General features: G+C 41.8%; 2 protein-coding genes across 8 annotated transcripts in view; one reads left to right on the top strand and one right to left on the bottom strand.

Annotated features, from left to right (window-relative positions):
- ndrg4 (NDRG family member 4) overlaps positions 1-15,823 on the top strand; it is a 120,505-nt gene extending 104,682 nt beyond the window's left edge. For 4 of the 5 annotated variants that reach the window (XM_052027983.1, XM_052027984.1, XM_052027981.1 and 1 more), the window contains 6 exons: positions 1,471-1,522; positions 2,508-2,555; positions 6,886-6,921; positions 7,361-7,412; positions 12,080-12,118; positions 14,857-15,823. In XM_052027983.1, coding sequence (XP_051883943.1) covers positions 1,471-1,522; positions 2,508-2,555; positions 6,886-6,921; positions 7,361-7,412; positions 12,080-12,118; positions 14,857-15,023 — 394 coding nt within the window. In that variant the 3' untranslated portion in view covers positions 15,024-15,823. The remainder of the gene's footprint in view (positions 1-1,470; positions 1,523-2,507; positions 2,556-6,885; positions 6,922-7,360; positions 7,413-12,079; positions 12,119-14,856) is intronic. The other variant, XM_052027982.1, reaches the window with a different exon arrangement.
- A 142-nt stretch (positions 15,824-15,965) lies between these two features.
- Positions 15,966-26,283, bottom strand: part of bbs2 (Bardet-Biedl syndrome 2) — a 52,984-nt gene continuing 42,666 nt past the window's right edge. For all 3 annotated transcript variants that reach the window (XM_052027979.1, XM_052027978.1, XM_052027980.1), the window contains exons 16-18: positions 24,469-24,581; positions 22,593-22,741; positions 15,966-19,353 (exon numbers count right to left, since the gene is read on the bottom strand). In XM_052027979.1, the coding sequence (XP_051883939.1) occupies positions 19,247-19,353; positions 22,593-22,741; positions 24,469-24,581 (369 nt within the window). In that variant the 3' untranslated portion in view covers positions 15,966-19,246. The remainder of the gene's footprint in view (positions 19,354-22,592; positions 22,742-24,468; positions 24,582-26,283) is intronic.

The raw sequence follows: 26,283 nt of genomic DNA on the forward strand, positions 1-26,283 counted from the left end.
ATCGGTGGCCCCAGTGTGAGGAGTTTGTCCCATCACTGCCTCTAGTGTGATCAATTTGAGGTATTGATAGGTTTTCAGCTGCCTGACTACACTATTCCTTACTACTGCAGTCCTCCCCCATCTTACAAATGCCTCACTTATGCACAACTTGTACACATGAGCAAGCATGTGGGAGACCAGCAGGATGGATTTCCCAGCTGCTGCATGGCTGCAGGCATCTTCTGCCACGTGGGAGCTTGGTTCCCGGCCACATTTCTGACTTGTAAACTGTCTGGATTACAAGCAGTGCACAGGAGCAGAACCCTGTCGTAACCTGGGGAGGACCTGTGCTATATTTCTCATTGATCACCCCTTTGTTGGCCTCCTGTGGTCAGTTAGCCCATCCTTCTGTTCTTATCCATACTGTTGGGTAAATGGCAGAAGCTTAGGCCCTGCCTCGAATTGCATCTGTAGCCCCCTTACCTGCTGAATTCAGAGTCACATTCTCCTGCCCTGGTCACTATCCAAATATGAACCGTTGCCAACCTAATGGGTTTGACTACCTCTTTGGTTAAAATGTTCAGATAACCCTCCCACAACAATTGTCCCACAACAACTCTGAGCTGAAGTTACTCAGACTGCAGACACTGCAGATGTGGTAATCTGGGATCGTGCTGCGTTTCAGTGACTCCCAAGCAGTCTGGATGCAGCATGCCACCTGTACTGCCGTTATTACCTAATCTTGTTTTATAAGTTTAATCAAGTAAACCAGCTTCTTTGTTACCTTGGTGTGGTATGTGACCGCAACCTGGGCTTTCAATCCCACATCCTCTGCGTCGTATGGAACAGAACGTGCAGAGGTGAGTGTAATCAGTGGCCAAGACGCTCACAAATGTACGCCAATGATCAGAAATAAAAACCTCCCTGGCTGGATCACATTTACGAGATAACTAATGTCCTGAGTCAATCAGGGCGTCAACTGAAATGTTTTGAGGAAACACAGGATTGTGATCAGTGAAGGATGTGCCTATTTAACACTGAGCAGTCAGTCACAGTGGGGCTTCAAATAAGGACTGGTTGCACACAACCAAGCATCTTGTCCTTGAGTTTTTGGCACAGTGCATGCAAGATGATAGCTTTGAGAGAGCAAAGCTCCTACTTTAACTTCTCTAACCTTCTCAAGCCGCTGTGCTATCCTTGACTGCAGGAGTGAGCTTCTCCCTAATCCTTTGATGTCCAACTGCTGTAATAGGGGTGTACTAACATTATCCCAATAAGCCCCTCTGATTAGCCCTTCTTGTGTGAGCCTAATCCCATATCAATATGTCTTTAACCCACTGGTTAAGGCCGAGCAGGCACCCTCACACATTACTTAAAGCTCTTTCCTTGTGTTTGACAATACGAGAAATGGCAGGGGAAGGATTGATGTCTGGCTGTTTGGGAGGTGCCTGCAGATGTGAGAAAGTGAACTGATAGTCTGGTGTATTTCAGGTGTCCAGTGATGTTGGTGGTGGGGGACAATTCCCCAGCAGAGGAAGGAGTGGTGAGTATGAACTGCAATGCTGTATCACACTCAGTGGTTGGGGGTCAAATATGAGGCCTTGTCTCTGCGTTGGTCTCCTATAGGAAAGATAAGTTATTGCTAATTGTACTGGCTAATCGTGTAAAACCTAGCAGAGCTGGGAACACTGGATTCATAAGTTAACTGGAGAATTCATCTGTGGGGGATGGTCACTCTCATATTTTCGCGCCATCAGTTTTACCTCCTCACTCCACTGCCTGATCTACAAATGGCAGCATTGCAATGGACATCTCCTTCACTCACCTTGTCTGAGCTCTATATAGCATGTAACTGGGTTATTCTATTTCTTACTAAATGGTATAAATCTCCCATTAAAATAGTGCTGAGTCTGTCTGCCAGCAATGCCAAGTTATTTTGAAGCTCCAAAGTTACATTCAAGTTACGCTCAGTCCACTTAGCTAAGTATGTGGAATGTGGCATTCAGGAAGCTCAGTTAAATGCTGTTCTGGTTATATAATTGTCCGTGTATCGACATCTATTTATACGTCCTCCACGGTGTTACTGTGAGATGGAGGCAGTGTTGTTTAGTAATAATAGGCATGTTATCAACAAAGCATGATGGGAAAGTGTCACAAGATCTAAGTTTGACATTTGGAGGAAACACATGACACTTGGAATATTTTATTAATATTTTGTACATGGCTGCTGATTGACAATAAGCAGAGAATAGTGAAAGACAACTGACAGTGAAGCAAGAACTGTGGTTGATATAAATAGGAGCGCAGTACATGTGTTGTGAAGATTTCCTCCAGCTGACATTTGTAGCAATGTTGGAAATGTTGATGGAAGGGAATGTTTATGAATACGTGAATAATTTGCTACAATTACTGACCAGAGCAATTCTCCCCTAATTTTAGGAAATGCAATTAATATTCTCTACATAAATATTAGTTCATTTTATTGCTCACTGTTCTTTCTTTTAACTGATACTGCCTTCTCTTTCTAGGTGGAATGCAATTCCAAACTGGACCCAACTCAGACAACTTTCCTAAAGGTAGTAAATGAACTGGACTAATTGTAGTACCACACAGATGAGGGTCATTTAGGGAGCAGCCAATCCCTTCACAGTTGATTTAAATTAGGCAATTTGCACCTGAATTATGGAGTGGATGGGATTACTTCCTGATGTGAAGGGCCAAGATAATGCGCTACAGTAGATTTAACGTCAGAGACAGAGATACAAGAGATTCTGCAGATGCTGGAATCTGGAGCAACACACAAAATGCTGGAGGAACTCAGCAGGTCAGGCAGCATCTATGGAGGAAAATAAACAGTTGATGTTCGGGTCGAGACCCTTCATCAGGACTGTAAAGGAAGAGGGCAGAAGCCAGAATAAAAAGGTGGGGGAGAGGCACAAGCTGGCAGGTGATAGGTGAGTCCACCTGTGAATCTGAGGGTGTAATTTATTGTATCTGGTGCTCCTGGTGCAGCCTCCTCTACAGTGGTGAGACTCGACACAGATTTGTCGAGCACCTTCGCTCCTTCCGTTGCAACAGCCAGGATCTCCCGGTGGCCACCCACTTCAATTCCACTTCCCATTCCCATACTGATATGTCTATTCACGGCCTCCTTTACTGCCATTTTGGGGCCAGACGTAGGTTGGAGGAACAACAACTCATATTCCTTCTCGGTAGTCTCCAACCTGACAGCATCAACATGGAACCCCTCCCATCTGTTATTTCCCCCTTTGCCCCCCCTTTGTTTTCCCTCATTCCTGTGTCTCCCCCCCCCCCCCCCCCCACCTTCACGACCTGCCCATCACCTTCCTCCGGTGCCCCACCTCCTTCCCTTATTCCACGGTCTACTGTCCTCTCCTATCGGATTCCTTCTTCTTCAGCCCTTTGCCTCTTCCACCTATCACCTCCCAGCTTCTCACCTCACTCCCTTTTATCCCCCCTCCCCCACCCACTTACCTTCCCCTCTCACCTGGACTCACCTGTCACCAGTCAGCTTGTGCTCGTCCCCCTGCCCCTCTCCCACCTTCTTATTCCGGCTTCTGCTCTCTTCCTTTCCAGTCCTGGTGAAGGGTCTCGACCCGAAACATCAACTGTTTATTTCCCTCCACAGGTGCTGCCTGACCTGCTGAGTTCCTCCAGCATTGTGTGTGTACAGCCTCACAGAGACACTTGAATTTTCTGCATTTCATTTTCATTGATGACTTTCTTATTTTTAGGTATCTGGCAAGTAAATTTTTATCGTTGATCCTTCAATATGCCATGGGCATTAAGAGTCAAAACATGAAGGCTAGGTGCAGTGAACAGATTCCCTCCCCTAATGAGTGTTAAAGGAGTTGCTGATTTTGTTTTTGTCCGTTGACAACTTACATGCCGGTATTTTTACAGGAGCAGTGGGCCAAATGGTCCCTCATGCCTGTTCTGCAATTGAGTAAGAGCATGCTGATCTGATCTTGACCTCGGCTCTATGTTACTGCCTGTTCCCCATCACTATCCACTACCCTAGAGATCAAAAATCTTATCTGATTTAGCCTCTGGTATATTCTATGATTCAACCTCCATTACTCTCCACTCTTTGAACTCCAAAGATTCACAAATCTCTGAGAAGAATTACCTCCTCATCTGTGTCCTACCTCGCAACACTATATTCTGAAACTATGTGCCCTAGTTCCAGATTCCCCTTCAAGAGGAAAGATCCTCTCAGCTTCTCCCCTGTAAAGCACTTTCTGAGCTTTTTGCATTTAAATAAGTTAACCTCTCATTCTTCTAAACTCAATCTGCTTAACACAGTTGACTTTCTCTGAACTGCCTCCAATGCAAGTATATCTGTCCCCAATAAGAGGCCAAAACTGTAAAGAGTACTCGAGGTGTGGTCTCACTGGAGGTCTGCAGTTGTAGCGAGACTTCCCTACTCCATTTCCTTTACAATAAAAGCCAAAATGGCTGTCTCCCCTTTACACTCTCAGTTCTGATGCAGGGTCTTGACCCTAAAAGTTGACTTTGTCTCCACAGATGCTACCTGACTCACTGAGTTCCTCCAGCAGCTTGTTTTTTTGATTCTTCCATTTCTGCCTTAATTACTTGTTCTACCTACTTATGGTATTTCATCCACGTGGAGTCCCAGATCCCACTGCACAGCCACATTTTGTGGTCCCTCTCCATTTAAACAACTTCGAACTAGAGAACCTTGTTTCAAGTATCTGATGAGAGGTCAGTCATTTAAAACCGAGGTACATAGAACTTTTTTCTTGAAGAGGGAGGGGAATCTCAAGAGTTCTCTGTCCTAGAGAGTTGCAGAGGTTAGCTCATTCAGAGAATTTAAAGTGGAGGTAGATAAATTTCTGAAAGATTAGGCTATTGAGGACTATGCAGATCAAGCACAGAGGAGGATTTGAGGCCTGGGGTAGATCAGTCATGATTTTATTGAATGGCAGGGTAGGCTTGAGGGGCTGGGTGATCTACTCCTGCTCCTATTTTCTAAAATTCCTGTGTGTTTGATGGATTTTAATGAGGGTATTGATGAGGTCCCACAAGGCAGGCTGGGTAATAGAATAAAAGGCTGAGGGTGCAAGAGAGAGTGGCAAATTGGATCCAAAATTGGTTCAGTGGCAGCAAAGGGTAATGGTTGAAGGTGTTTTTGTGACTGTAAGGCTACTCCCACTGGTGTTCTATCGGGCTCAATATTCAGTCCCTTACAGTATATATTTGTGATTTTGACTTGAATGTGGGGCATGATAAAAATTGACTGAGTGATTGACAGTGAGCTGGAAAGCTTTTAACTACAGCAGGGTGTGGACAGTCTGGTCTCTTGAGTGGAAAGGTGGCAAATTGAATTTAATTCCGAGAGGTGTGAGAAATCAGCAAAGGAAGGGAAGCTACAATAAGTTGAAGGATATTGAGTTGTATGGACAAACAGGGGTAGCAGGACAGGTCAATAAAGTCATTAAAGCATATATGGGATGCTTTATTAGTCAAGGCATCGAATATAAGAACAAGGAGGTAATCCCATAGCTGATTTACAGAGATACAGACTTTGTACTGGAAATTGGGATTACATCAGGTAGCTTTCTCGGCTGACGTGGTTGTGATTGGCTGCGCTGAATTTACTAAACGTTCTATGATTATCTGATTCTGTTAGCAATTGGCTTTAGTGCTCTTGGTTTAAAAGCAGGTGAAGAATATAATCACAAATGAGTCTATTTTGAGAAGCCTGTGCTTACACTGAATAACTTCTCAATATTATTGTTCACTGCATTTTCACCCTGGTTTAATCTTTTGCTGATTGTTAAACTATTCACTTCAGCAGCTCACCTGATATATTCATTAGATTGGTCCTGTCATGGTTAAACAAATCGATTCCTTTTGCTCTACGATGAGAAACCTCTTCCCTTCTAACAATGTAAATGGTCCATCCAGCCTTGCTACTTGGGCACCTTAAATTATGTCAATTCCCTGAACTGAGAATACCTGCTCTTTATGAGGCCCTTTCTCTTAATGTGGCTGACTTAAGATGAAGGAGAAATTCGTCCCTCCAGGAGGAAGCAAATAATTGTAATTCCAGCCCACACAAATGTTGAATCATGGTCCTCGTTCATCACACAGAGTTAGGCAATCAGCAGCCTCATAAATGTCTGATACTGTCATATCAATGAATCTTATTCCTCCAGTGGAACCAGGAAATTATCTGCCTTGTTCATTCATTCACCAGAAGCAGACAATTGCAGGCTTCATTCAGTCCAGACAGCAGTGATGGGTTTAATTTATCCAGCAGAACAATGGACATTATTCATCAAACAGAGCTAAACAATCATCAACACATCCACACTGCATTAGAATATTCATCCAACAAATTCGCAGTCACAGGACTGCCAATTGACAAAGCGAGGCCTTTGTGGGCACTTGGGAAACAAATTGCTATCGGACATTTCTCCAGTAGATCTAAATTGCAAACAGAGACTGAGCCTATTATTTCTTGCAGATTCAGACAAGCCCAAGCTACTATGGGGCACTGAGTCAGCCCTGTAATGAATGGTATGTTGACCCCCTGGAGCTGAGCTACGACGGGACATATCTAAACAGTCCCTATATTCAAGGGACATCTATCCAATTTAGCAATTGAACACTCAATAGGCTTTATTTGACAGAACCAGCTGAATCTGAGCTCTGGCTCTTCCTGATACAAATGAATTTGATAGAATGTAGTTGGGAATTGCTGGAGTATCAAACCTAAAGTCCTAAGAAATAAAAATTATGTGAATATCCTTGTGAATTGCAGGTGTATTATAACTTAATTGCTGAAGAAATGTGACAAATGTCTTGTTACATCCTCATCCACAGATGTAATCCTGACCTGTGCTTTATTTTTTTTAGATGGCTGACTGTGGTGGCTTGCCCCAGATCACTCAGGTGGGTAGTTCACACTCTGTGTCCAGATTCCCATTTACACTGATGTATTTTCCTAAACTTCTTCCAAGCTTGTGTCTTTCACCTCAATACAGAAGACCAAGGATTCGAGCTCCTAGAAGTGATAATGTAACTCAAAATGGGATTTGCTTTGAGGTTAAGATGGCAAGGCAGGAGGTGCCCTGAGGAAATTCCTGAGGGGCACCTATGTGTCACATTTGGGATTTAACTCCTTGTTGCTTCCAGTTCTAATGGTTAAGGCGGGTGTTTAAAAATGGCAACGTTTGACGGCTGCAGGTTTCTCCCAATGTCCTCATTTCACCAATGAAAGTGGTAATTAGCGGATACCATCAGGTGTTGCACTTCTGTTTATTATTCTCTTATTATGCTGTATGTCCTCAGGCTGATACCATTTTTTAGTTTGTACATTTTCTTCTAACAGCCTGGAAAGCTGACAGAGGCCTTCAAATACTTTCTGCAGGGCATGGGCTACAGTAAGTATCAGAAGAGCTGTATCTCTAAGTGTGAATGTGTTATGTTTTCACTTCAGTTTTATTCACAGGAAGTACCTAAATCTGGACAGTGCCTACTACATACATACTGGCTTGAAGATTTTGCTTATTGGTGTCACCAACTTTGTTTGCCATTGGGAGATCTTGCAGTGAGATTGCTGGCTCTGGGGTGTTCTCGCAAGGAGACGGTATGGCAGTGGGTTGTTCTCATGGTGAAACTGTCCAGCATGGGGTGTGCTTGCATTGATTCTGTTTGTGGTGGGTTGTTCCTGCAGAGACTGTTGGCGGTGGGTTGTTCCTGCAGAGACTGTTGGCGGTCGGCTGTGGGTTGTTTTCGCAGTGAGGCTGTCGGCTGTGGCTTGTTCCCATTGTGAAACAATTCTCACAGTGACTATTTGGCATGGGTTGTACTTGCAGTGAGACTGTTCACCATGAGTTGTTCCCTCATAGGTTGTTTTCAAGGAGAGAGACTTTGACATAAGGTGTTATAGTGATGAGACTTTTCACTGGGGTATTGTTGCAGTGTGACTGTTCTACTGTGGAGCGTTGCCGTGGTGAGGCTGTTCTGCTGTGGAGCGTTGCTATGGTGAGGCTGTTCTACTGTGGAGCGTTGCTGTGGTGAGGCTGTTCTATTGTGGAGCGTTGTGTTAGTGAGGCTGTTCTACTGTGGAGCGTTGCCGTGGTGAGGCTGTTCTACTGTGGAGCGTTGCCGTGGTGAGGCTGTTCTACTGTGGAGCGTTGCCGTGGTGAGGCTGTTCTACTGTGGAGCGTTGCCGTGGTGAGGCTGTTCTACTGTGGAGCGTTGCCGTGGTGAGGCTGTTCTATTATGGAGCGTTGTAATAGTGAGGCTGTTCTACAGTGGAACGTTGCCGTGGTGAGGCTATTCTACTGTGGAGCGTTGCCGTGGTGAGGCTATTCTATTGTGGAGCGTTGTGATAGTGAGGCTGTTCTACTGTGGAGCGTTGCCGTGGTGAGGCTATTCTATTGTGGAGCGTTGCGATAGTGAGGCTGTTCTATTGTGGAGTGTTGCAATGGTGAGGCTGTTCTATTGTGGAGCGTTGCGATAGTGAGGCTGTTCTACAGTGGAACGTTGCCGTGGTGAGGCTGTTCTATTGTGGAGCGTTGCGATAGTGAGGCTGTTCTACTGTGGAACGTTGCCGTGGTGCAATCATGTTCTATGTTGTGTTTACTGCCAGTAAAACCATATTAGCTGTCAAGATTACTCTGGGTGAAAGTGTGATTCTTTGTGTGGATCACTTGCTGTGAAACTGGATGTGGCTTGTACATAGAGCTGAGATTGTTTCATGGTTAACCAAGCCAGAGCAGGGAAGTGATGAGGAAAAAGTGCAGAATGATAATTAGGAATAGTTGTGACTTTAATGCATAGTTCTGTGATATTCAGAAGTGATTCCATTGCTAGTGGTCCAAAGCATATAACTACGTGCTTCCCGTTTGTGTGGTCGAGTCTCCCTCTGTAAAAACTGTGCATTTTCAGTCTGTATTTCTGTGCCTGTTTTGCTGTTCAGATGTGAACTCACTGTAATTTATGGTAATATTCCATATTCCTGTATCTAGAAGGTATGTTGATACACCTGAAGGATTGATTGATCTCAGTGAAGCACGTTTTTGCCTGCTGATGACCCATCAGGCTTTTCATTTTCAAAGATGTGAAGAGGATAGCGTGGTTTATAAACTAACTAGAAAATTTTATATGAAATGTTTCCAAATCTTAAGATTAAAAACTGCACCACAAATCACCAGTATAGCATTTTATACTTCATACGTTAAAGGGCAATATACAAGTTCCAACCTTCATGCTTGCACTTCGTAGTTTAAGGCAAGTGCAGGGAACAGTTGAGGAGCAGACACTAAGGCCTTTGCTGTCAGAGATTACTTATTACTGAACCAGCAGGGCCCAGAGTCTTGTTGATACATCTGGTGAAATTGTTAGCTACTTGACAGTATTGTGAGACTTTAGACTGGTTCATGCAGAAGCAGTCCCACGTTTGTTCCTGTCCATGATTAAAGACTTTGTCTTTGATCACAGTTCATTAAGGCTTAATTATTTTTCCTGAATGGTTTGGCATGAATTTATCCAGGTAATTTGGCTTTTCTGAGAGTTTCTGCACATCTTTCTTGTTACAAGGTCATTTTCCAGTGTTTCAAAATGTTTAGTAGCGATTGTAATTCCAAATGAACAATGGTCATCAAGCTTCAGTTTGATTCATTTCAAATACCCTGGATGAACCTTGCCCAGGAGTGTATTCTTATTTGCAGAAGTAGAAATGATATAAACAAGAAGCCAAAATGTGATTGCATTCTAATTTGGGTATTGAATTTCTGTGTTTACCATGTCCCTCTAACTTTCCAAGATAACACCTATCAACTAACTGTGTTGTAACTTGCTTACCAGCTGGACTTAAAGTGTTTTATCTTGATGGCCCAATTATTATCATGCTTTATATTTCCTTTTGTGACTTGTTCGACTGACATGAATTATTTAATGATACCTAAAGGCGTCAAGTTTGATTTTGAACATATTTGCAGTGACAGCAATACCTTACTGAATGATGTTATCGGAGTTGTTTATTCTTAACAGAGCTCCTTGCATTGCTGTTTAAATGTTTGATATTCTGACTTTGTGTGCCTTGGTGTATGCTCACTGTGAAATTATGTATTATGGTCTTGATGTGGGGTCTTAAATTGGGAGAATATGTGGTGCAGGTTTACATTACACTGCTCGACTGTTTCTGAGTCGCCCTTTTCTAGCTTTTGACATTAAATCCAGAAGGCGTGTCCTGTAATTACAAGATTGGCCAGTTCTTTTGCAGCTGCTCACCCTTGGAACACATTCGTTCCCACAGCATGCCCCGGGTGCAGTCTGCCACTGGGAGGCCAGCTCCCATCTGATTGGGGTGGTCCAGCAGCATAAATGCCAAGTTCTGCCCCACAATGGCGTTGACAGCTGCTGTGACTCCACTCCTGACTCACCAGCCATCAAAGGTGAAATTGACTTTCACAACAATTTAGAAACAGCCACGCTCTGTCCAAAACAGTGGTATTTTAAAGATTAAAATTATTACAAAACATAGTGCCGCATGCGCGCGTGCGCACACACACACACACACACACACACACACACACACACACACAACAATCAAATATGTTTAAATCAATTAAAGTAGATTGACAAGTTCTCACAGTTCTGTGGACAGCTGTTCCTTTCCATGGATTTCAATGGGCTGACCGGATTTACACCAAGTTAACCTGGCACTAGTTTAGCAGGCGGGTTTCCCAGAATAAGTGGGATGAATGGGCTACTCACAAAGCAATAAATAGAAGTTAATTTCCTTTTTATTTGACTTAATTCAGTTAATATAGATGTGTTTAATTGTTTGTGTGCAAAGTGTTACTTAGTGTTTAGTAATGCTTGCCAAGGCATTTAACTGAAGCTACAGTTTTGACAGCTAATGAGCCTGAGGTCAGGGCCTGAATGAGTGTCATTGTGGGGATGGAACCCTACACAAATGCCAATAGACACTCTATGCTATGCTGGACCTGCTTGATCAACTGGGAGCGATCTTTCTAGTGGAAGACTGTGTCTGCAAGCACACTATAAGAAAGAGCATGCTGCAGGGGCAGGGGACCAGTGAGCTCAAAATGTCCCCATACCTCCAAGTAATCTATCAGTGCAGTGCAGAACTGCACTGCAGATTTGGGACAGTCTTGAGCAGTTGCCAAATGAAGTGGTAAATAGTGGCTGAGCCGACCATTTTTAAACTGAAGACTGGGGCCAATAATTTATATTCTACCTTCAATGCACAATATATCCTCAAGGTACCTTAGAAGAATGGAGAATGTTTTGGAGGGAGGACTGAAAGTTTGATGGAAAAACTGTCCAATGATTGGTGGAAGAAGAAGGGGGCCAAGGAAGCTGAAGCAAGAGTTGAGGATGCTCAGGAGATGAGAGACCTGAGGAATGTGGAGTGGGATATGCATGTTGGGCCAGTTGGACATAATAGCAGGAGCCACAATATCTCCATCTCCATTTTGCAGGAGCTAGAGGGGTAGAAACAGAAAGAAAATGGTCCACATTGTGAATTCAGTTTAGCAGACTAGTTCAGCAAGTGTTTCTAAGCAGTAATATTTTAACTTGGAACTGTATCCAGTATGATAGATTGGAACTAGTATCATAATGTAGTAATTTCAAACTGACACAAAAGATAAGCCCAGAGCTCTCGGGTTTGGTGCCTGAAATGTACTTGAATGTTGGCAGAGCAACCACTCCTCTCTGACAAGACTTGAAGAACGAGGTATTGGACGAGGCACTTCCTGCTGCCTGGGTGACACTGTCCTTGTCACCAAAGTTACATCTTCTAAGTTTGTGTTATAATATTGACAACTTAGTTCATACCTCCAAAAAAATATGAGAACAAAATGTGGAATATTCTTAAAACAAAATGGGCTTTTGATTGTTGCAGCCCTAGTTCAGGACACCAGATGTAAGACCATACATGTCATTAGATATGTCCTAGTTGGTTGAGACCATATGTACTTGTATGTGTTCCTGTATGAGTTGGATGTGAGTCTGCTTTTCTCTCAATGTAGACTATAACGCTGCGTTTCCTACCTCCTTATTTCACGCTCAGTTGCATATTTAGTGGATAGACGACTGAGTGGTGGAGCAGGTACCCATTTCCTGTTTCTTCGTGAACTATTCCATTGCTTGTGCTACAGCCTGTCTTTCATGTTAAGGCCCCATTCCCTTGCCACTGCATGCACTCTGCCACCTGTGCTCCATACTCCATTTATAACTGTTCTCTTTCTTGCTACAGCTTCCCACAGCCAATGCAAATCTTCTGCAATATTTGGCGGTAACCATATTTGAAGTTCACTCACAGTTGAGTTCTGGGAGGCATGAATACTCTTGTGTTTTCTTGTGTTGCAATAAAGTTTTAATGTGTGTCCGGCAATCCTTTAGATAGCTGGATCTAACACCATGTTCTACGTATTCCATGACCATAACCAATGGATCTGTTGGATGTGAGGGAAAAGAACCTATTGATTATACAGTGTGTAGTATATAGTATAGTGAAGTCAGATGGGGGATATTGTAAAAACATTTAGTAAGCATCTGATTTAGTTATACTGACAATGCAGTTGAAACACGAAGGAACAACGTATCCATTGTGGTGAACCTTTCCCTGAATTTAATGAAGTTTGTCCTGTTTGATATTGCACCAACACTTTTCAGTTGGTGTGTTTTGAGACTTTTAAAATGGCAACCAGAGGAGAAAGTCATATTTTTCAAATGGAATTGTATATTTCCCTACCTTTCCTCTTCTGCCTCAGAGTCTACAGATGATCGGATTTTAAAACCTCAAAGTTAAGCCCAGACCCCTGTGCCCCTGCCGCAAAAATTCCAACTGCTGTTTTAATTGACAAAAGTGAGCAACCAGGTACTGAAGTGCTAATCAGCATTCAGTACACCATTTTCAATATGGGAGTCAGGTGGGTAAGGATAATACTAGCTATGCAAATAGAAAGACAGCAACTTAGAAGAAAGGCTATTTTTTCAGGTGGAAATCAGAGCCGATCTCATTTAAAGTTATTCCTGATAATTACTACTCAAAACAGGTTTCTATGTTCTTGATCAGATACTGATAAACATTGGTGGACATTGCTTGCTGGAGCAGCGGAGATTTTCCAATGTTAGTAGGCTTTGATCTCAATCAGTGTTGCAGTGACAGAAGCTGATTTGCTTCTCAAACAGCAGTGTTTAATTGCCCCATTCTGCATTCGCTTCAGGAACTTGTAATTAAACCCACCCTAAATGCTAGTTATTTGACAATAAGTAGAAGGGTAATAATGTGATGGATTGTCCCCTTCGTGGGAAATTTAAGAAGCAAAACTTAAAGTGTGATCTGAGCCCCTTGTCTAAGTGATCCCACTGTAAGTCACTATAGTTCAGATGGTCCTCAGCTGCTTTATCACTTGTGAGCATTTTAGTGAGTGTGTGATTATCTGAATGGAATGAGGCAACACACACCAGGCAACCTATATTTTTAAAGTTAAATGTTTATTAGAAATTAAATTTACAGCATTTGCAATATTTTGCTTTTATTTCAACATGAATTATTTCCTTGGAGAATTTGGTTGAATGAGGTTAAGCCACGAGAAGGTATTAGGAAAACGCATGTTACACTTTTGAAACATTATAGAGAAGAGGCCTAGGCATGACAGGGTTAATGAACTATTAATGGGTATATGATGGAGCCAATGTATTAACTTGAAGTAACTTGATCCACAAGATATAAATTTAAAACAAATCATAGAAAACATTATGTGTTTGTGGAATTAAAAATGGGTTCGAGCCATATAGCCCTGGGCTTTGTAAATCAAATGTTGGAGAACAAACTTAGTGCAAAAAAAAATTGTCTTCCAAACTTCACCTGTTCCTATGTTACGTTTGAAGCCAAGGAAAAGATATTGATTGAATTTGATTGTCTGACATGATTGGGACAAGTCATTCTTATTAAATTGTACTGTCCTTCAAGTCTCTTGGCATAGCATTGAGATATTGTCCTAATAATACTGAAGTCATGCATGATATATTAAGAATTAGAGGTTCTATTATCCAAAGTCCATCTGCAGGTGGAAAGGTGAAAGGTACAATACAGCCCTGGAGGGCAGGACTTGATGCAGGATAATAGACTCATCCTTTGTTATGAATTGATCATAAGAAAGTTGGAAACCTGGGACGATTTCACCTGCCTGCAGGATAATCTGGTGAATGTTGACGTGCGAGTTGGTAACAAAGAGGGAATGGGGCAGTGAATAGTAAAATTCCTTTTCTGCCATAGTGGGAAATAGGAAAGGGTTTGAGAGCTGCAACAGCTATTCCAGTTGTTACATGGATACTATGGCCAAAGGTATGTATCACTGCTTGCTTGCTAATACGTGAATATCGCCACCCTGGCCTCTCCCTGCTCTCTGCCTAGGAATGTAGATGCTGCTCTGGACCTAGACACGAGCCTAGGCCTGAAATTGCACGTGAAAGCTGTGAAACAGTATCATCATCCGCATGATGGACCTGTAAAACTCCATTAGAAATTAAGTGCATGACTTTTGAATACCATTCCAAATGGCATGGCATATAACTGTGCTTTCCTATAGGCAGATTATGTAAAATGTGATATGGGTGCTCATAGGGGATACATATTGTCTGGTTTTCTACAAACCACTGAATAAACCCCCTGTGACTGTCCTTGGTATCTGAGCATCAGTAAAAATTGCCCCAGATTGCTGCTTCAGTAAATTTTTGCAGTTAAAATGGCTTTGGCTGATTTTGGTTGAACTCGTGGGTTGATTAAGTAACATAATGAATTACGCTGTCTCTCTCTCTCTCTTTCTCTTTCACACACAGTGGCATCTGCTAGTATGACACGACTGGCTCGTTCACGCACAGCCTCGCTGACCAGTGCCAGCTCAGTAGATGGGCAACGTCCACGTATTTGCACCCAAACCAACAGCAGCGACAGTGTGGGCCAGGTTACTCAGAATATGTCGCACACCATGGAGGTGTCGTGTTAAAAGGTGATGGGAGGTAGAAAAAAAAAGCATGGCTGACCCCTACCACTCTGAAGGATGTTTGTTCCTTACTAGTTTTGGTATGGGGCAGTTTAAGAAAAAGTGTAGAGATTGCTCCATTCCTTCACTGTAGCAGTCTGCAGTTTTCTAGCCTAACTTGAATAAAGGCTGCCTACTGCCTTTTTTTCTTGCATGAGTTGCAATCATCGTGAATTTTATTTCGGTAAATGTAGCTACATGAGCCTTTACAATCTGTTAGCAGGCTTTCGCAAGACCTGTTTTATTTTTGTCAGTCAGTGCCATGGTATATATTAGGGGACTGTGCCAATGTAATAGTAATCTTGTATTCAATTATTTTAACTTGTGCAAAGGGAAAGCATCATATTTGATGTTGTTTTAAATGTGAAGGCATTTCCAAGCATTGGTGTGTTAACTAATTTGTCCTAGATGGCCTGTTCTTTATGCTTTCTGTAACACAGGATACAAAAGAGCTGCTCTGATTACTGTAGATATAGTGAATCTCGTTCCATTACTCAATGTTTTGTAGATAATTTGATTTCCCTGTTCCCAACCTCAACTGCAGTTTGGGCAATGATAAAATGAAGAGGTGAAAAATTGCTGGGAGTCTCGTTCAGATCTCGTGATAAATGTAGTGTTATTGAAACTTTTTTTTGTATAACTGATCCTTTGTTGTGGAGATTGTTGATCTGATACCAGACCACAGCTGTGGATACCACAATTAATTCACTTAATGTAACTAATAACTGTTTATGAAAATAAAGTAAGTGTGGTATTAAAACCAGCCTTGTCTTGGCCCTTGCTTTGATTGCAATGGGATCATGGCATTGTCACATTGTTTCTTGCTTAGACTTTGTGTTGGACTTGTGATAGCACACTCCTCATTAGCCTTCGTGCTACTTATTCAATGTGAAGGTTTGCATGCTTATTTCCTAGTCTACTGATAGTTCAGCATGATTTCTTCTACCATGTATGATACAGTGACCCAAGTTCAATTCTGACCTCCAGTGCTGTTGGTGTGACTGTCTGGGTGCTATGGTTTCTCCCACATTGTAAAGACATGCAGGTTGGTAGGTTAATTGGTCATTGTATGTTGACCCTGGGGGAAGTTGATAGGAATGTGGAGAGAATAAAATGGGATTGGTGTAAATGGGTGCTTGATGGTTGGTGTGGGCTAATTCTGCGCTGAATGACTATGACCAGAAAAACTTACACTTTTTTAAACTACTAAGAGCCTATTTAATTAAAATGCCTTCTATATGCGTCCCTCTTATAATGTTCCAAAACACTCTCAGCAATCCGGTACCTTTGAATATGAAGTGCATTGTAATTAGGAATTGATACATAGCAATTGATAATGACCTGATGATTTTGTGCAGATGTGTTAAGGTATAAATAATGGGAAAGAAGAATTCTTTGCTCTTCATTGAACTGTGCCAAGGAATCTTTTGCATTCTTCAGACAGGGCAGGCATGGTCTTGGATTAATCCAGGGGTTTAAACTACTCCTCAGTTTTGCACCGAAATGTCAGTGTAGGTTGTTTTGGAGAACTTGACAACAAGAGAGCCATATCTGACAATAACTCAGACACCAACTCCACAATGGGGGACTGTACATAACATTACTGACCACTGCTTGATCAGTTATAAATTCACTGAGCCATGATTGCCTTTATCTTTTGTAATGTTCCCTACCCATGTCTTCTTTGCTTGCTGCACAAAACTCTTAATCACATTTTTATAATTACCAATCCTATTTTCCATATTTTATCAGCAGCCTTCCACATTCACCCTCCACAAACTTAAAATCCATTGCCAATATCTGCCTATTACCTTTGCACTGGCTCTCAATTCCTAATGCGTTGATTAAATCCTCATGCAGATTCATACTTCTTACATGGTCTGGTCCTATTCTACCTTCTTAGCTCCTTGATCATCCAACTCTGGCTTTCTAGATTCCTCCCTCAATTCTAAAATTAGTGGCAAAAATTTCTGCCCTTGACCTCGATGCCTAGTATTCCTAACCTAACTTTGGAATTTAGTGTTTTGTTTTCCTCATGGATGTGATGTGCCACTTTTAAATGCAAAGTTTGTTACTCTGACTGATTAATTTCATGTGGTACCATCATAGCAAGCAAAGATGTGAAATTTTTACCTCATCTGCACTGTTAGAATAGGTGCAAGAACAGTGAGGGAAATACCCACTGTATGTCCAATTCCTTTTTAACATCAGTTTAAAGTTGAGCAGGAAAAATATTTCCTGCATTGTAAGTATCTATTATTAAATTGGGGGGGTGGTTGGACTCCTCAGTCATTGCCTCTTGAAACTCAGTGCTAAATAGCTTGCATATTTAGAGAACAAACTAATAAAAGAGAGAAAATTAGTTCACATGAATTTACAACATTCCTTCAAAGTCTTTTTATTATAATTTAGTAGCAGCTAATATGTACAAACTGCAAAACAACACTAAAATGATATTTATATTGTTATCCTCTTAAGATCTAGGAATGCCTGTTGACCATTTGGTCCCTCTTGCCTGTTTCTTCTTGCTACCAGATTTATCCTGAACATCAACTTCACTTTCCTGCCCATTTCCCATAATTCTCAATGTCCTTTAGGTGGCCAAAGATCCACAACTTTCCATGTGAAGAAATTTTTCCCTATCTCAGTTCTAAATAATCACTCCAAAATCACGTGTTTATAACCAAGATCTAGATTCTCAAGACAGACATTCAACTTCTCAGTATCTAACGTCAAGCCTTATGAGGTTAGAAAAATGAAAAATACAAGTAAAGGCCCATCCTACAAGGTCTCACCTCACAGGTCAGCCCTATCATTTTGGTGAATCACCTCCAAAGGCAAGTAAATCCTTCTTTTGGTAGGGATCAAAACTGCAGAGAGGTATTGTTCTTCAGGAATAAAACAAAAGGGCTGCATTTATATAGTGTTTCTCATGGCTTTAGGATGTTCCAAACATGGAGAGTGGGTACCAGGGAACAGTTGCCTGCATGGACCACTGAGGAATTTGTCGTAACTAGGCGTCAGTAACTGTATAAGGGGCTGCTAATGTAGTGACAATGAGATCCCGAAAATGGTTACATGGGTAGTGAACAGAAAAGGTGGCTACAAATTTGACAGGGAATAGAGCGGACTCAATTTGTTATGATAGTAGTTGACTGATGCAGAGACTTTTGGAAGGGGTTGGAGAATATAGGTTAGTGTAGTTAAAATTGGGCGGGATATAGTGAGGCTATTGGAACATTTGGTGGGATTGAGGAACTTGTTAGAAATTAAGAAGGTTAGGGAAATATGGAGACACAAGAAAGACGCTGGTGGCACTCATAGATCAGGCCTGATCTGTGAGTTCCTCCAGCATCTGTTGTGTGTTGCTTAGGGAAATATGGGTTGCTGAAGCTTTGTATAATGCAATAGGTTAGCAGCCTGGGAGAAATAAAAAGGCATCATTGAAACTACAGGTGAACATTAGACATGCTGAAGCCAACACCAATAGATTTATATTATGAGAATTTATTCTATGTAATGGGGGTTAAAGTACGGTATCTGGAGATTCTGCATCTCTAAATAGATGCAGTATTAGTTTACTTCAATTTAAAAAGCTTCATAAGAATTTGTACAAGGAATGTGCCTGGTTTAGGAACGAAATGACCGATGTCAGTTATCATTCTGGAAAGGCTTGATGTTTATAACTCTAACAATGCAACTACTTACTGATAAGGAATATACTTCATCCTCACAAGATTCATATATGATGCAGTGTTGCCATCTACTGTTTCAGAAGCATATAACATAAGGATCATATTTGGCCAGAATTTTCAAGTTCAAAGCTAGTCTGCTGACACTGACCACATTAGAGTACAAGTATTCTACTTTTGATTGATTTACAGTTAACCCAATAGTGGTTAGGGTGGATATGAGATTGAGAGGGTAGATAAAAGTACAAAGTAAATCACGTCTTCAATCTATAAACATTCAGTGGTACATTTTAAATCCTAGTACTCACTGATCCAGTGATATCTAAAACACGATGGTTATGGTTGGGATAATCCTAGTCATCCAGCTGAATCTGCTCACAGTGGCTTGGAGATGACACACGCTCAATTCCGCACATCTGTGTGATCTCTGTGTCGTTCCTCTTTATGAACTAACTCTAGCTCTTCTGTCTGCTTGGTCTTTGACCTCTGAGCTTTTCAGGACAAGGTGCTGCCAGCACGAATGATTTTGAAAAGTGCATTGACGTTATTATTTTTTATGGCATCTCTGCATGCGGAGACCACCTGGGTCTTGGGCTTCCCAACTGGAAGATAAAAAGACGGAAAAAAAAAAGAGAAAATTAAGTAATGTCATCAATGCACAAAGGACACCTTTCATTCAGTTGCAACCAATCAGTGTAATCCTTTCACACAAGCTAATAGTCAGGAAGATTTCAGTTAATAGAAAGTGAGCCTGAAGCTTTTTCTAATTAATTTATGACACATGGGCATCAGTGGAAAGGCTAGCATTTTTTTGTCTGATCTTAATTACCCTTGAGGTGGTAGTTACTCGCAATGTTGTTAAATTGGAAGTTCCAGGAATTGGAGCCAACAACAATGGAAGAACACCAATACCAAGTGTGAAGGGGAACCTGCATCTGTTGATGGTTCCAAGCCCTAGCTGCCTTTGTCCTTTGAGGGGTGCTACTGAAGTAACTTTAAACATTTTCATCTGAAATACAAAAATAACAGTCACCTTCTTTAACCCCCTCTATCTCCTCCACCCTCATGACCAACAGAAGTACAGACGTCTTGGTCGCTGATAATGAGATCAACTATTCAGCTGCCTCACTCGTTTTCCTCCTTTTTCCACTAAGTCTAAAACTCCCACTGCCCTACCACGTAATAATCAATCTTTCCATAGTTTCCCTCCTATCTTCTCTCATGTTCTCTCAATATTCAACTGGTGTTTAGACCCACCTCCTGCTCTCTTGATCTTATTCCCACTAAACTGCTCACTATCTAACACTGGAGCCAGGAAAGGAAATGAGGTGATTATTGTTAACTATTCTCTTTTCTTTGCTACTATACCCTGAATCTGCCATCATCAGGCCTCACCTCAAATAAGAAATCCTTGATGTCTCCCTTGCTGCAAATTATTACTGTTTCTCCAACCTTCCTTTCCTTAACAAAACCTTAAATGTGCAATCTTTCCCACAACTGCAAATCTGAATCCCGCAAATCTGGTTTCTGCACCTTTTACCAGCTCAAAATAGCTCTCATCAAAATCATTAATGACACTCAATGTGGCACAGGTAAACAACAACAACTCATCCCTTTCAACTCCCTCTCCATCAGTGGTCAACCGTATCGGGCCACCCATTCTTTTCTATTCTGTTGCAACCAATAGCTTCCCTTCCTGATCCTGCTCAGTGAACTCCTGCATCCTTCATGATTTATTTCTCATCGATAGGCATCATTTGAAAATATGCAAGTTCTACATGCAAGGTAATAATATCAGGTCTACTTCACCATCCTCTCTTTTCCCCTCCACTTCTCAACACTGAATCTGCTTATCTGACATCCAATTTTGGACAAGCAGAACTTTTCTCCAACTAAATATTGAGAAGATGGAATCTAGTCTCCATTTTCTGACCAACAATTCATGCTTCTCTCTGGCAAGTGTCTAAAGCTCAACTAGACTTTTTACAACCTTGACACTGATCTTGAGATGAGGTTTCTATAGCACCACTAAGACTCTCCTTCCTTGATGCTGAAACCTAATCCATGACTATTTCAATGCACTTCTCTTGTCCTACCTCCCTTGCTTTATTTGAAGTCATCCAAAATGATGCCAATATTGTGTCTTGTACCAAGTCCTCTTTATATAACAACATACACAAAATGCTGGAGGAACTCAATAGGCCTGGCAGCATCGATGCAGGGAAATGAAGAGTCAACTTTTCAGGTCGAGATCCTTGATCAGGATGGAAAGGAAGAGGGCAGAAGCTAGAATAAGGAGGTTGGGGGAGGGGGAGAAGCACAGGCTGGCAGGTGGGTGGGGGGGGGGGGGGGATGAAAGGGAGTGACGGAACAACAGGTAGGTAGAAGGGCTGGAGGAGGAGGAATCCGGTAGGAGAGGGCAGGTCATGAGGGTGGAGGAGGGGAAAGGGAAGGGGTGAGGGGGCCACAGGAAACAAGACAAAGATAAAGTGGGGGGGGGGTTACCAGAAGTTGGACACTACCAAGGCGGAATATGAGGTGTTGTTCCTCCAACCTGCATCTGGCCTCAACGTGGCAGCAGAGGAGGCCGTGGATAGATATGTCGGTTCGGGAGTGGGAAGTGGAATTGAAGTGGCTGCCACCGGGACATCCTTACTTTTGTGGTTGACGGAGCGAAGGTGCTCGACAAAGTGGTCACCCATTCTGTGTCGGGTCTCACCGATGTAGGGGAGGCCACACTGGATGCAATAAATGTTGGATGTGGACGCTCGTGGGGTGGTAGGTGAGGACAAGGGGAACCCTGCCCTTGTTATGTTTGGGGGAGGGGGGGGGAATGGGGTTGAGGGCTGCATTGATGGTGGTGGAAGGGAAACCATGTTTACTGAAAAAAGAGGACATCTGAGATGTCCTGGAATGGAAAGCCTCATCATGGGAACAGATGCGGAAGAGGGAGTGGAACTGGGAGAAGGGGATAGCATCCTTGCAAGTGACACGGTGGGAAGAGGTGTAGTCACGGATCTCAGCCCTCTTTATCTTCCTTCATTTGTGGCCCCCACACCCCTTTTTCCCCTCACCTCATGACCTGCCCTTCTATTCCCCACCTTTTTTCTATGATCTACTACCCTCTCCTACCGACAACAACTTCTTTGTCTCTTCCATCCTCCCAGCTTCTTACGTCACTCCCTTTCATCCCCCCTCCCCCACCCACCTACCTTCCCTCTCTCACTGGACTCACCTATCAATTGCCAGCTTGGGCTCCTCCCCCTCCCCCGACCACCTTATTTCTGGCTTTTGTCCTCTTCCTTTCCAGTCCTGATGAAGGGTCTCGACCCAAAATGTCTACTGTTTATTTCCCTCCATAGATGCTTCTTGACCTGCTGAGTTCCTCCAGCATTTTGTGTGTTGCTCCAGATTCCAGCATCTGCAGAATCTCTTGTGGCTCTTCATAAAACATTCCCTATCCTGAATAACTTTCACTGGATCTCAAGTGAGCTAGCATATCTGTTGTTAAATACTTGTATCTCCAAAGTAATTCACCTATGTTAACTTGCAACCTCTCAAAATGCCTGTACACCTGCAGTTCCAAAAATTTAAACCTTGGCATTCCCTCTCTCCACCTCTTTTACCTCTCAACCTCACTTTTCTCCTTTGACCAAGCAAGTTCATGTGGCCTAATATCACCCATGTGACTATATATCAAAATCTATGGGATACAACTCCTATGATATACTTTGGGACCTATCTCTAGGGTAAGGGTAATAAAAGTTGTTGTTCATCTATCAGTTATCTTTATAACCACGTGCATTTACTACAGAGGTCACTGTACCATGTTCTAACCCACCTCGTAGGCGTCCTGCCCTCTGGATCGCCTGATTTACTGCTCGTAGACAGCTCAGAAGCTCTGTGTGGTTGTTACAGCGAATCTTATAACCATTTATCAAATCTCGATTTAAGTCATAAAGTTCCATGTATCCCTTCTTCATATTTGCCCTAAATGGAGAAAGAAAAAAGATTATGGAAAAAAAGATTTGAGGACTCAACAGGGTAAGCACTATTTGAAAGGTGAGTGTCCTCCACATATTGTTTTGGTTATTTCTAATAAAGCATCACTCCTTCCTTCCTTCTTTCTTTCTATCCTCAATATTTCTTCCTCTCTCTTAATATTCCTGTTACATGACCTCATTTGCTTTTTTATATTGATAACACTGGCCTCAATTTATCTATGAGATCCTTAAACTGTATAATCTACATACTACCTAAGTGTCAGGCATTAATAATTTAGTAAAGAGCATCTCTTTAAAACACTTTTGGAACATGAACATTACAGGTGAGGTTGCATTTGTTGCCCTGGAGAAGGTGATTGTGGGCCACCTTTTGAACTCTTGCTGCTGTCTGTTTGGTAAAAATACACCGTAAATTAGTGTTAAATATGGTGTTCCACATTCCAGAATTGGAACAAAACAACAAGCACTCCGGAGTAATGTAGCACAACTGATGGCAAAAGGCTTGAATGTCTCTCTGACACCAGGGTATAACTGGTCATCAGTTATGATAGATACTTTTCACATAAGTATATTGAGGAGATACAGGGTTAGACTGGATACATTAAGTTTAAAACACGTGGAAACAAATGTGACTTGTGAGGGAGTTACTAGGTGGGATGCCCCATATCCAAAGCTTAAACCATTGTTTCTTTCTATTAATGTCCCTATTCAAAAACAAACTTCAAACAACATGAACACGGAAATTAGTGCAGTGGAAGACATTATTTGTTTCAAGAATTTAATTAGGTAATCTGTTTAAATATAAACAACTGCATATTCAATTTAATTCTCACAAATGTAAAGAAATATTTAGTGTGTATAAAGCACTGACAGAATTATGTAATGTAGGAAACTAAATTAGCACAGCAAGTCTCAAAAGGGTCCTGGGTAGCAATAGCTTTACCACTTTCAATGTTAAGACAAGTGGATATTTGAACAAGGAATTAAATGTGATGAAACAAACCCAGAATGTTGAAGAACCAGTTTACCATGGCTGAAACTTCATAACAGTTCAGGAGTCAGAAGGCCATAATAAACAGTGACGGAGCAAACCATCTCACAAAGTACCCATAATAAAGACAGAAAATGTTGGAAACACTCAGTCACACTCTAGCAGCATGTGGAAAGAGAAACAGTTAATGTTTCTCATCCAGCATTTTCATTTTTACAAACTACCCATCCACCTGTCACATCAAGCATCACCTTCCCCATTTGTGCAAAGGTCTGTGAGTCCCACACTGGTTTCACTGGTGACCTCAGAACCCTCAGAACAGTAGTGGAAGGAAGTCATCCTTGACCCAGAAAGACTGATTTATAGGAAGATGACAGCGATTGGCGTCAGGGAATAAATACTGGCATAACCAATAAATGAAGAAAAAAAGCTAGCACTCCCTTTCCTCAAAGTAATGCCATGGGAACTTTAACATGCACCAAAAATAGCAGGTGGGGACTTGGGTTAGTTCCTTATCCAAAAGAAGTCACGTCTGAGAGTGTGTCATTAGAAATATGTCGAACTAAAAATTCAGACGCTGGAAATCTGAAATGAAAACAGAAAATGGTGGGGATATTCACAAGGTCAGGCAGCATGTGGGGGAAGAAAGACAGCTGACATTTTAGGTTGATAACCTTTCAACTGATGGACTGTTATGCAGCACTGCAGCATCCACTACTCACATGTCTCCCATTAGACGTGCATCTTCTGCCCAAATCAGCAAGCTACGGACCAGGTTAGAGTGATCGGCCATCTCTGCAGTGAGCTTTTGATGCACGGAATGATAACCATCCACCTGTTTGGGATGAAGCAGTTTCAATCAGTGGATCTGTGCAAACAAATAGTCAATTGGTTTGCTACAGCAATGAGATGCAATCTGATTGGAAACAATGCATCTATCCTGCAAGGAATACATTGAAATAAAATTTTAAAAAATCAATTTTCACTTCAATGCATTCCTTGCAGTACAGATGCATAATTTAAAAAAAAACTATTGTCCCTCTGTCTTAAATGGCCCATAAAGTCTGTCTGGTTGATCAGTGTTATGTGCACACATAATGAGTTTTTAGTACTGTGTATGATATCGCATCTGTTATCAGAAAAAGTAATCTTCATAATCTGTGTAAAGTGAAAAAGAAATCAAAAAATGCAAGTGCTTATTTATAAAACATAGCCAGTATGGGAGAAACAACAGCAGAAAAAGTGAAAACAGCATGCCTACTGCAGCTGAGTGCACCTACACACCTCTGGGACGAGGTCAGTGCCTTCGAGGAATAATGGACTGGATGGTGGGAGGAGGGGGGGTAGAAAATAAAATAAATGTGGAGAAATATAATGGTGAAACATTAAGACAAAGCAGCTTGTTTAAAAAAATTATAGGTATGCAAAAAATGAAACACAAAATGCTAGTAATACTCAGCAGGTTAGGCAGCTGCTGTGGAGCAAGAAACAGTTACCATTTCAGGAGTGATCTAATACAATCTTTAACTTCTCTTATTTGCCATGGTTGGACCACTTGTCCTCTTGTATTTTTGTGCTTCAAAAGGATATGTATTTGTAGAAAACTATGGATTACTTCTTCAAAACAGCTCCATAATCCAATTAGATTTTTACCCATTTATTTCTATTTGTGCCATTTCAGTATTCAGCTAAAGAACCTCCAATTTTTCTTGTTTACCATTTTTGCTTACCCTGACTCTAATTGGAGGCATATTGTTACCTTCATAAATTCTTTTCTTTGTTGACATCCTCTGGTTATTTTACTATCCAATATCTTATCCTTTCTCATTAACTTTCTTAATATCCCTTCACCTGAACACACCCCTTCAGCTGTTTAGTTTACAGCTTTATCTGCAGCTGAAGTCATTTGATTTGCAAGAATGCAGCTTGATTCAAGTGATGCCCATCCCAATGGAGCAGCTTCCTTTTTCTACAGTACTGGTGCTTGTACCCTGTGAATTAAGATCCTTTTCCCCCACAGCAATCTCTGTGTCTCTGCTGACATGCATTAATAAGATGAGAGGTCATGGAATTATGGGCAGGGTAGCAAAATGGGTGGAGAATTGGCTGGTTGGCAGGAAGCAAAGGGTGGAAATAAAAGGATCTCGTTCTGGTTGGTTACCGGTTACTAGTGGTGTGCCGCAAGGGTCGGTGTTGGGGCCTCTCCTTTTTACCTTGTACATCAATGATTTGGATGATGGAATAAATGGTTGTGTGGCTAAGTTTGCGGATGACACCAAGATAAGTGGAGGAGTAGGGAGCATAGAGGAAATAGAAAGAATGCAGAGGGACCTAGACAGTTTAGGAGAATGGGCAAGAAAATGGCAGATGAGATTCAATGTTGAGAAATGTGCAGTTGTACACTTTGGAAGTAGAAATAAGCGGGTAGATTATTATCTAGAAGGAGAGAAGATTGATAGTGCGGTAGTACAAAGGGACTTGGGGGTACTTATACAAGATACCTTAAAAGTTAACCACCAGGTTGGATCGGTGGTTAA

This window comes from Pristis pectinata, chromosome 13, assembly GCF_009764475.1.
Source record: "Pristis pectinata isolate sPriPec2 chromosome 13, sPriPec2.1.pri, whole genome shotgun sequence".
NCBI lineage: Eukaryota > Metazoa > Chordata > Chondrichthyes > Rhinopristiformes > Pristidae > Pristis > Pristis pectinata.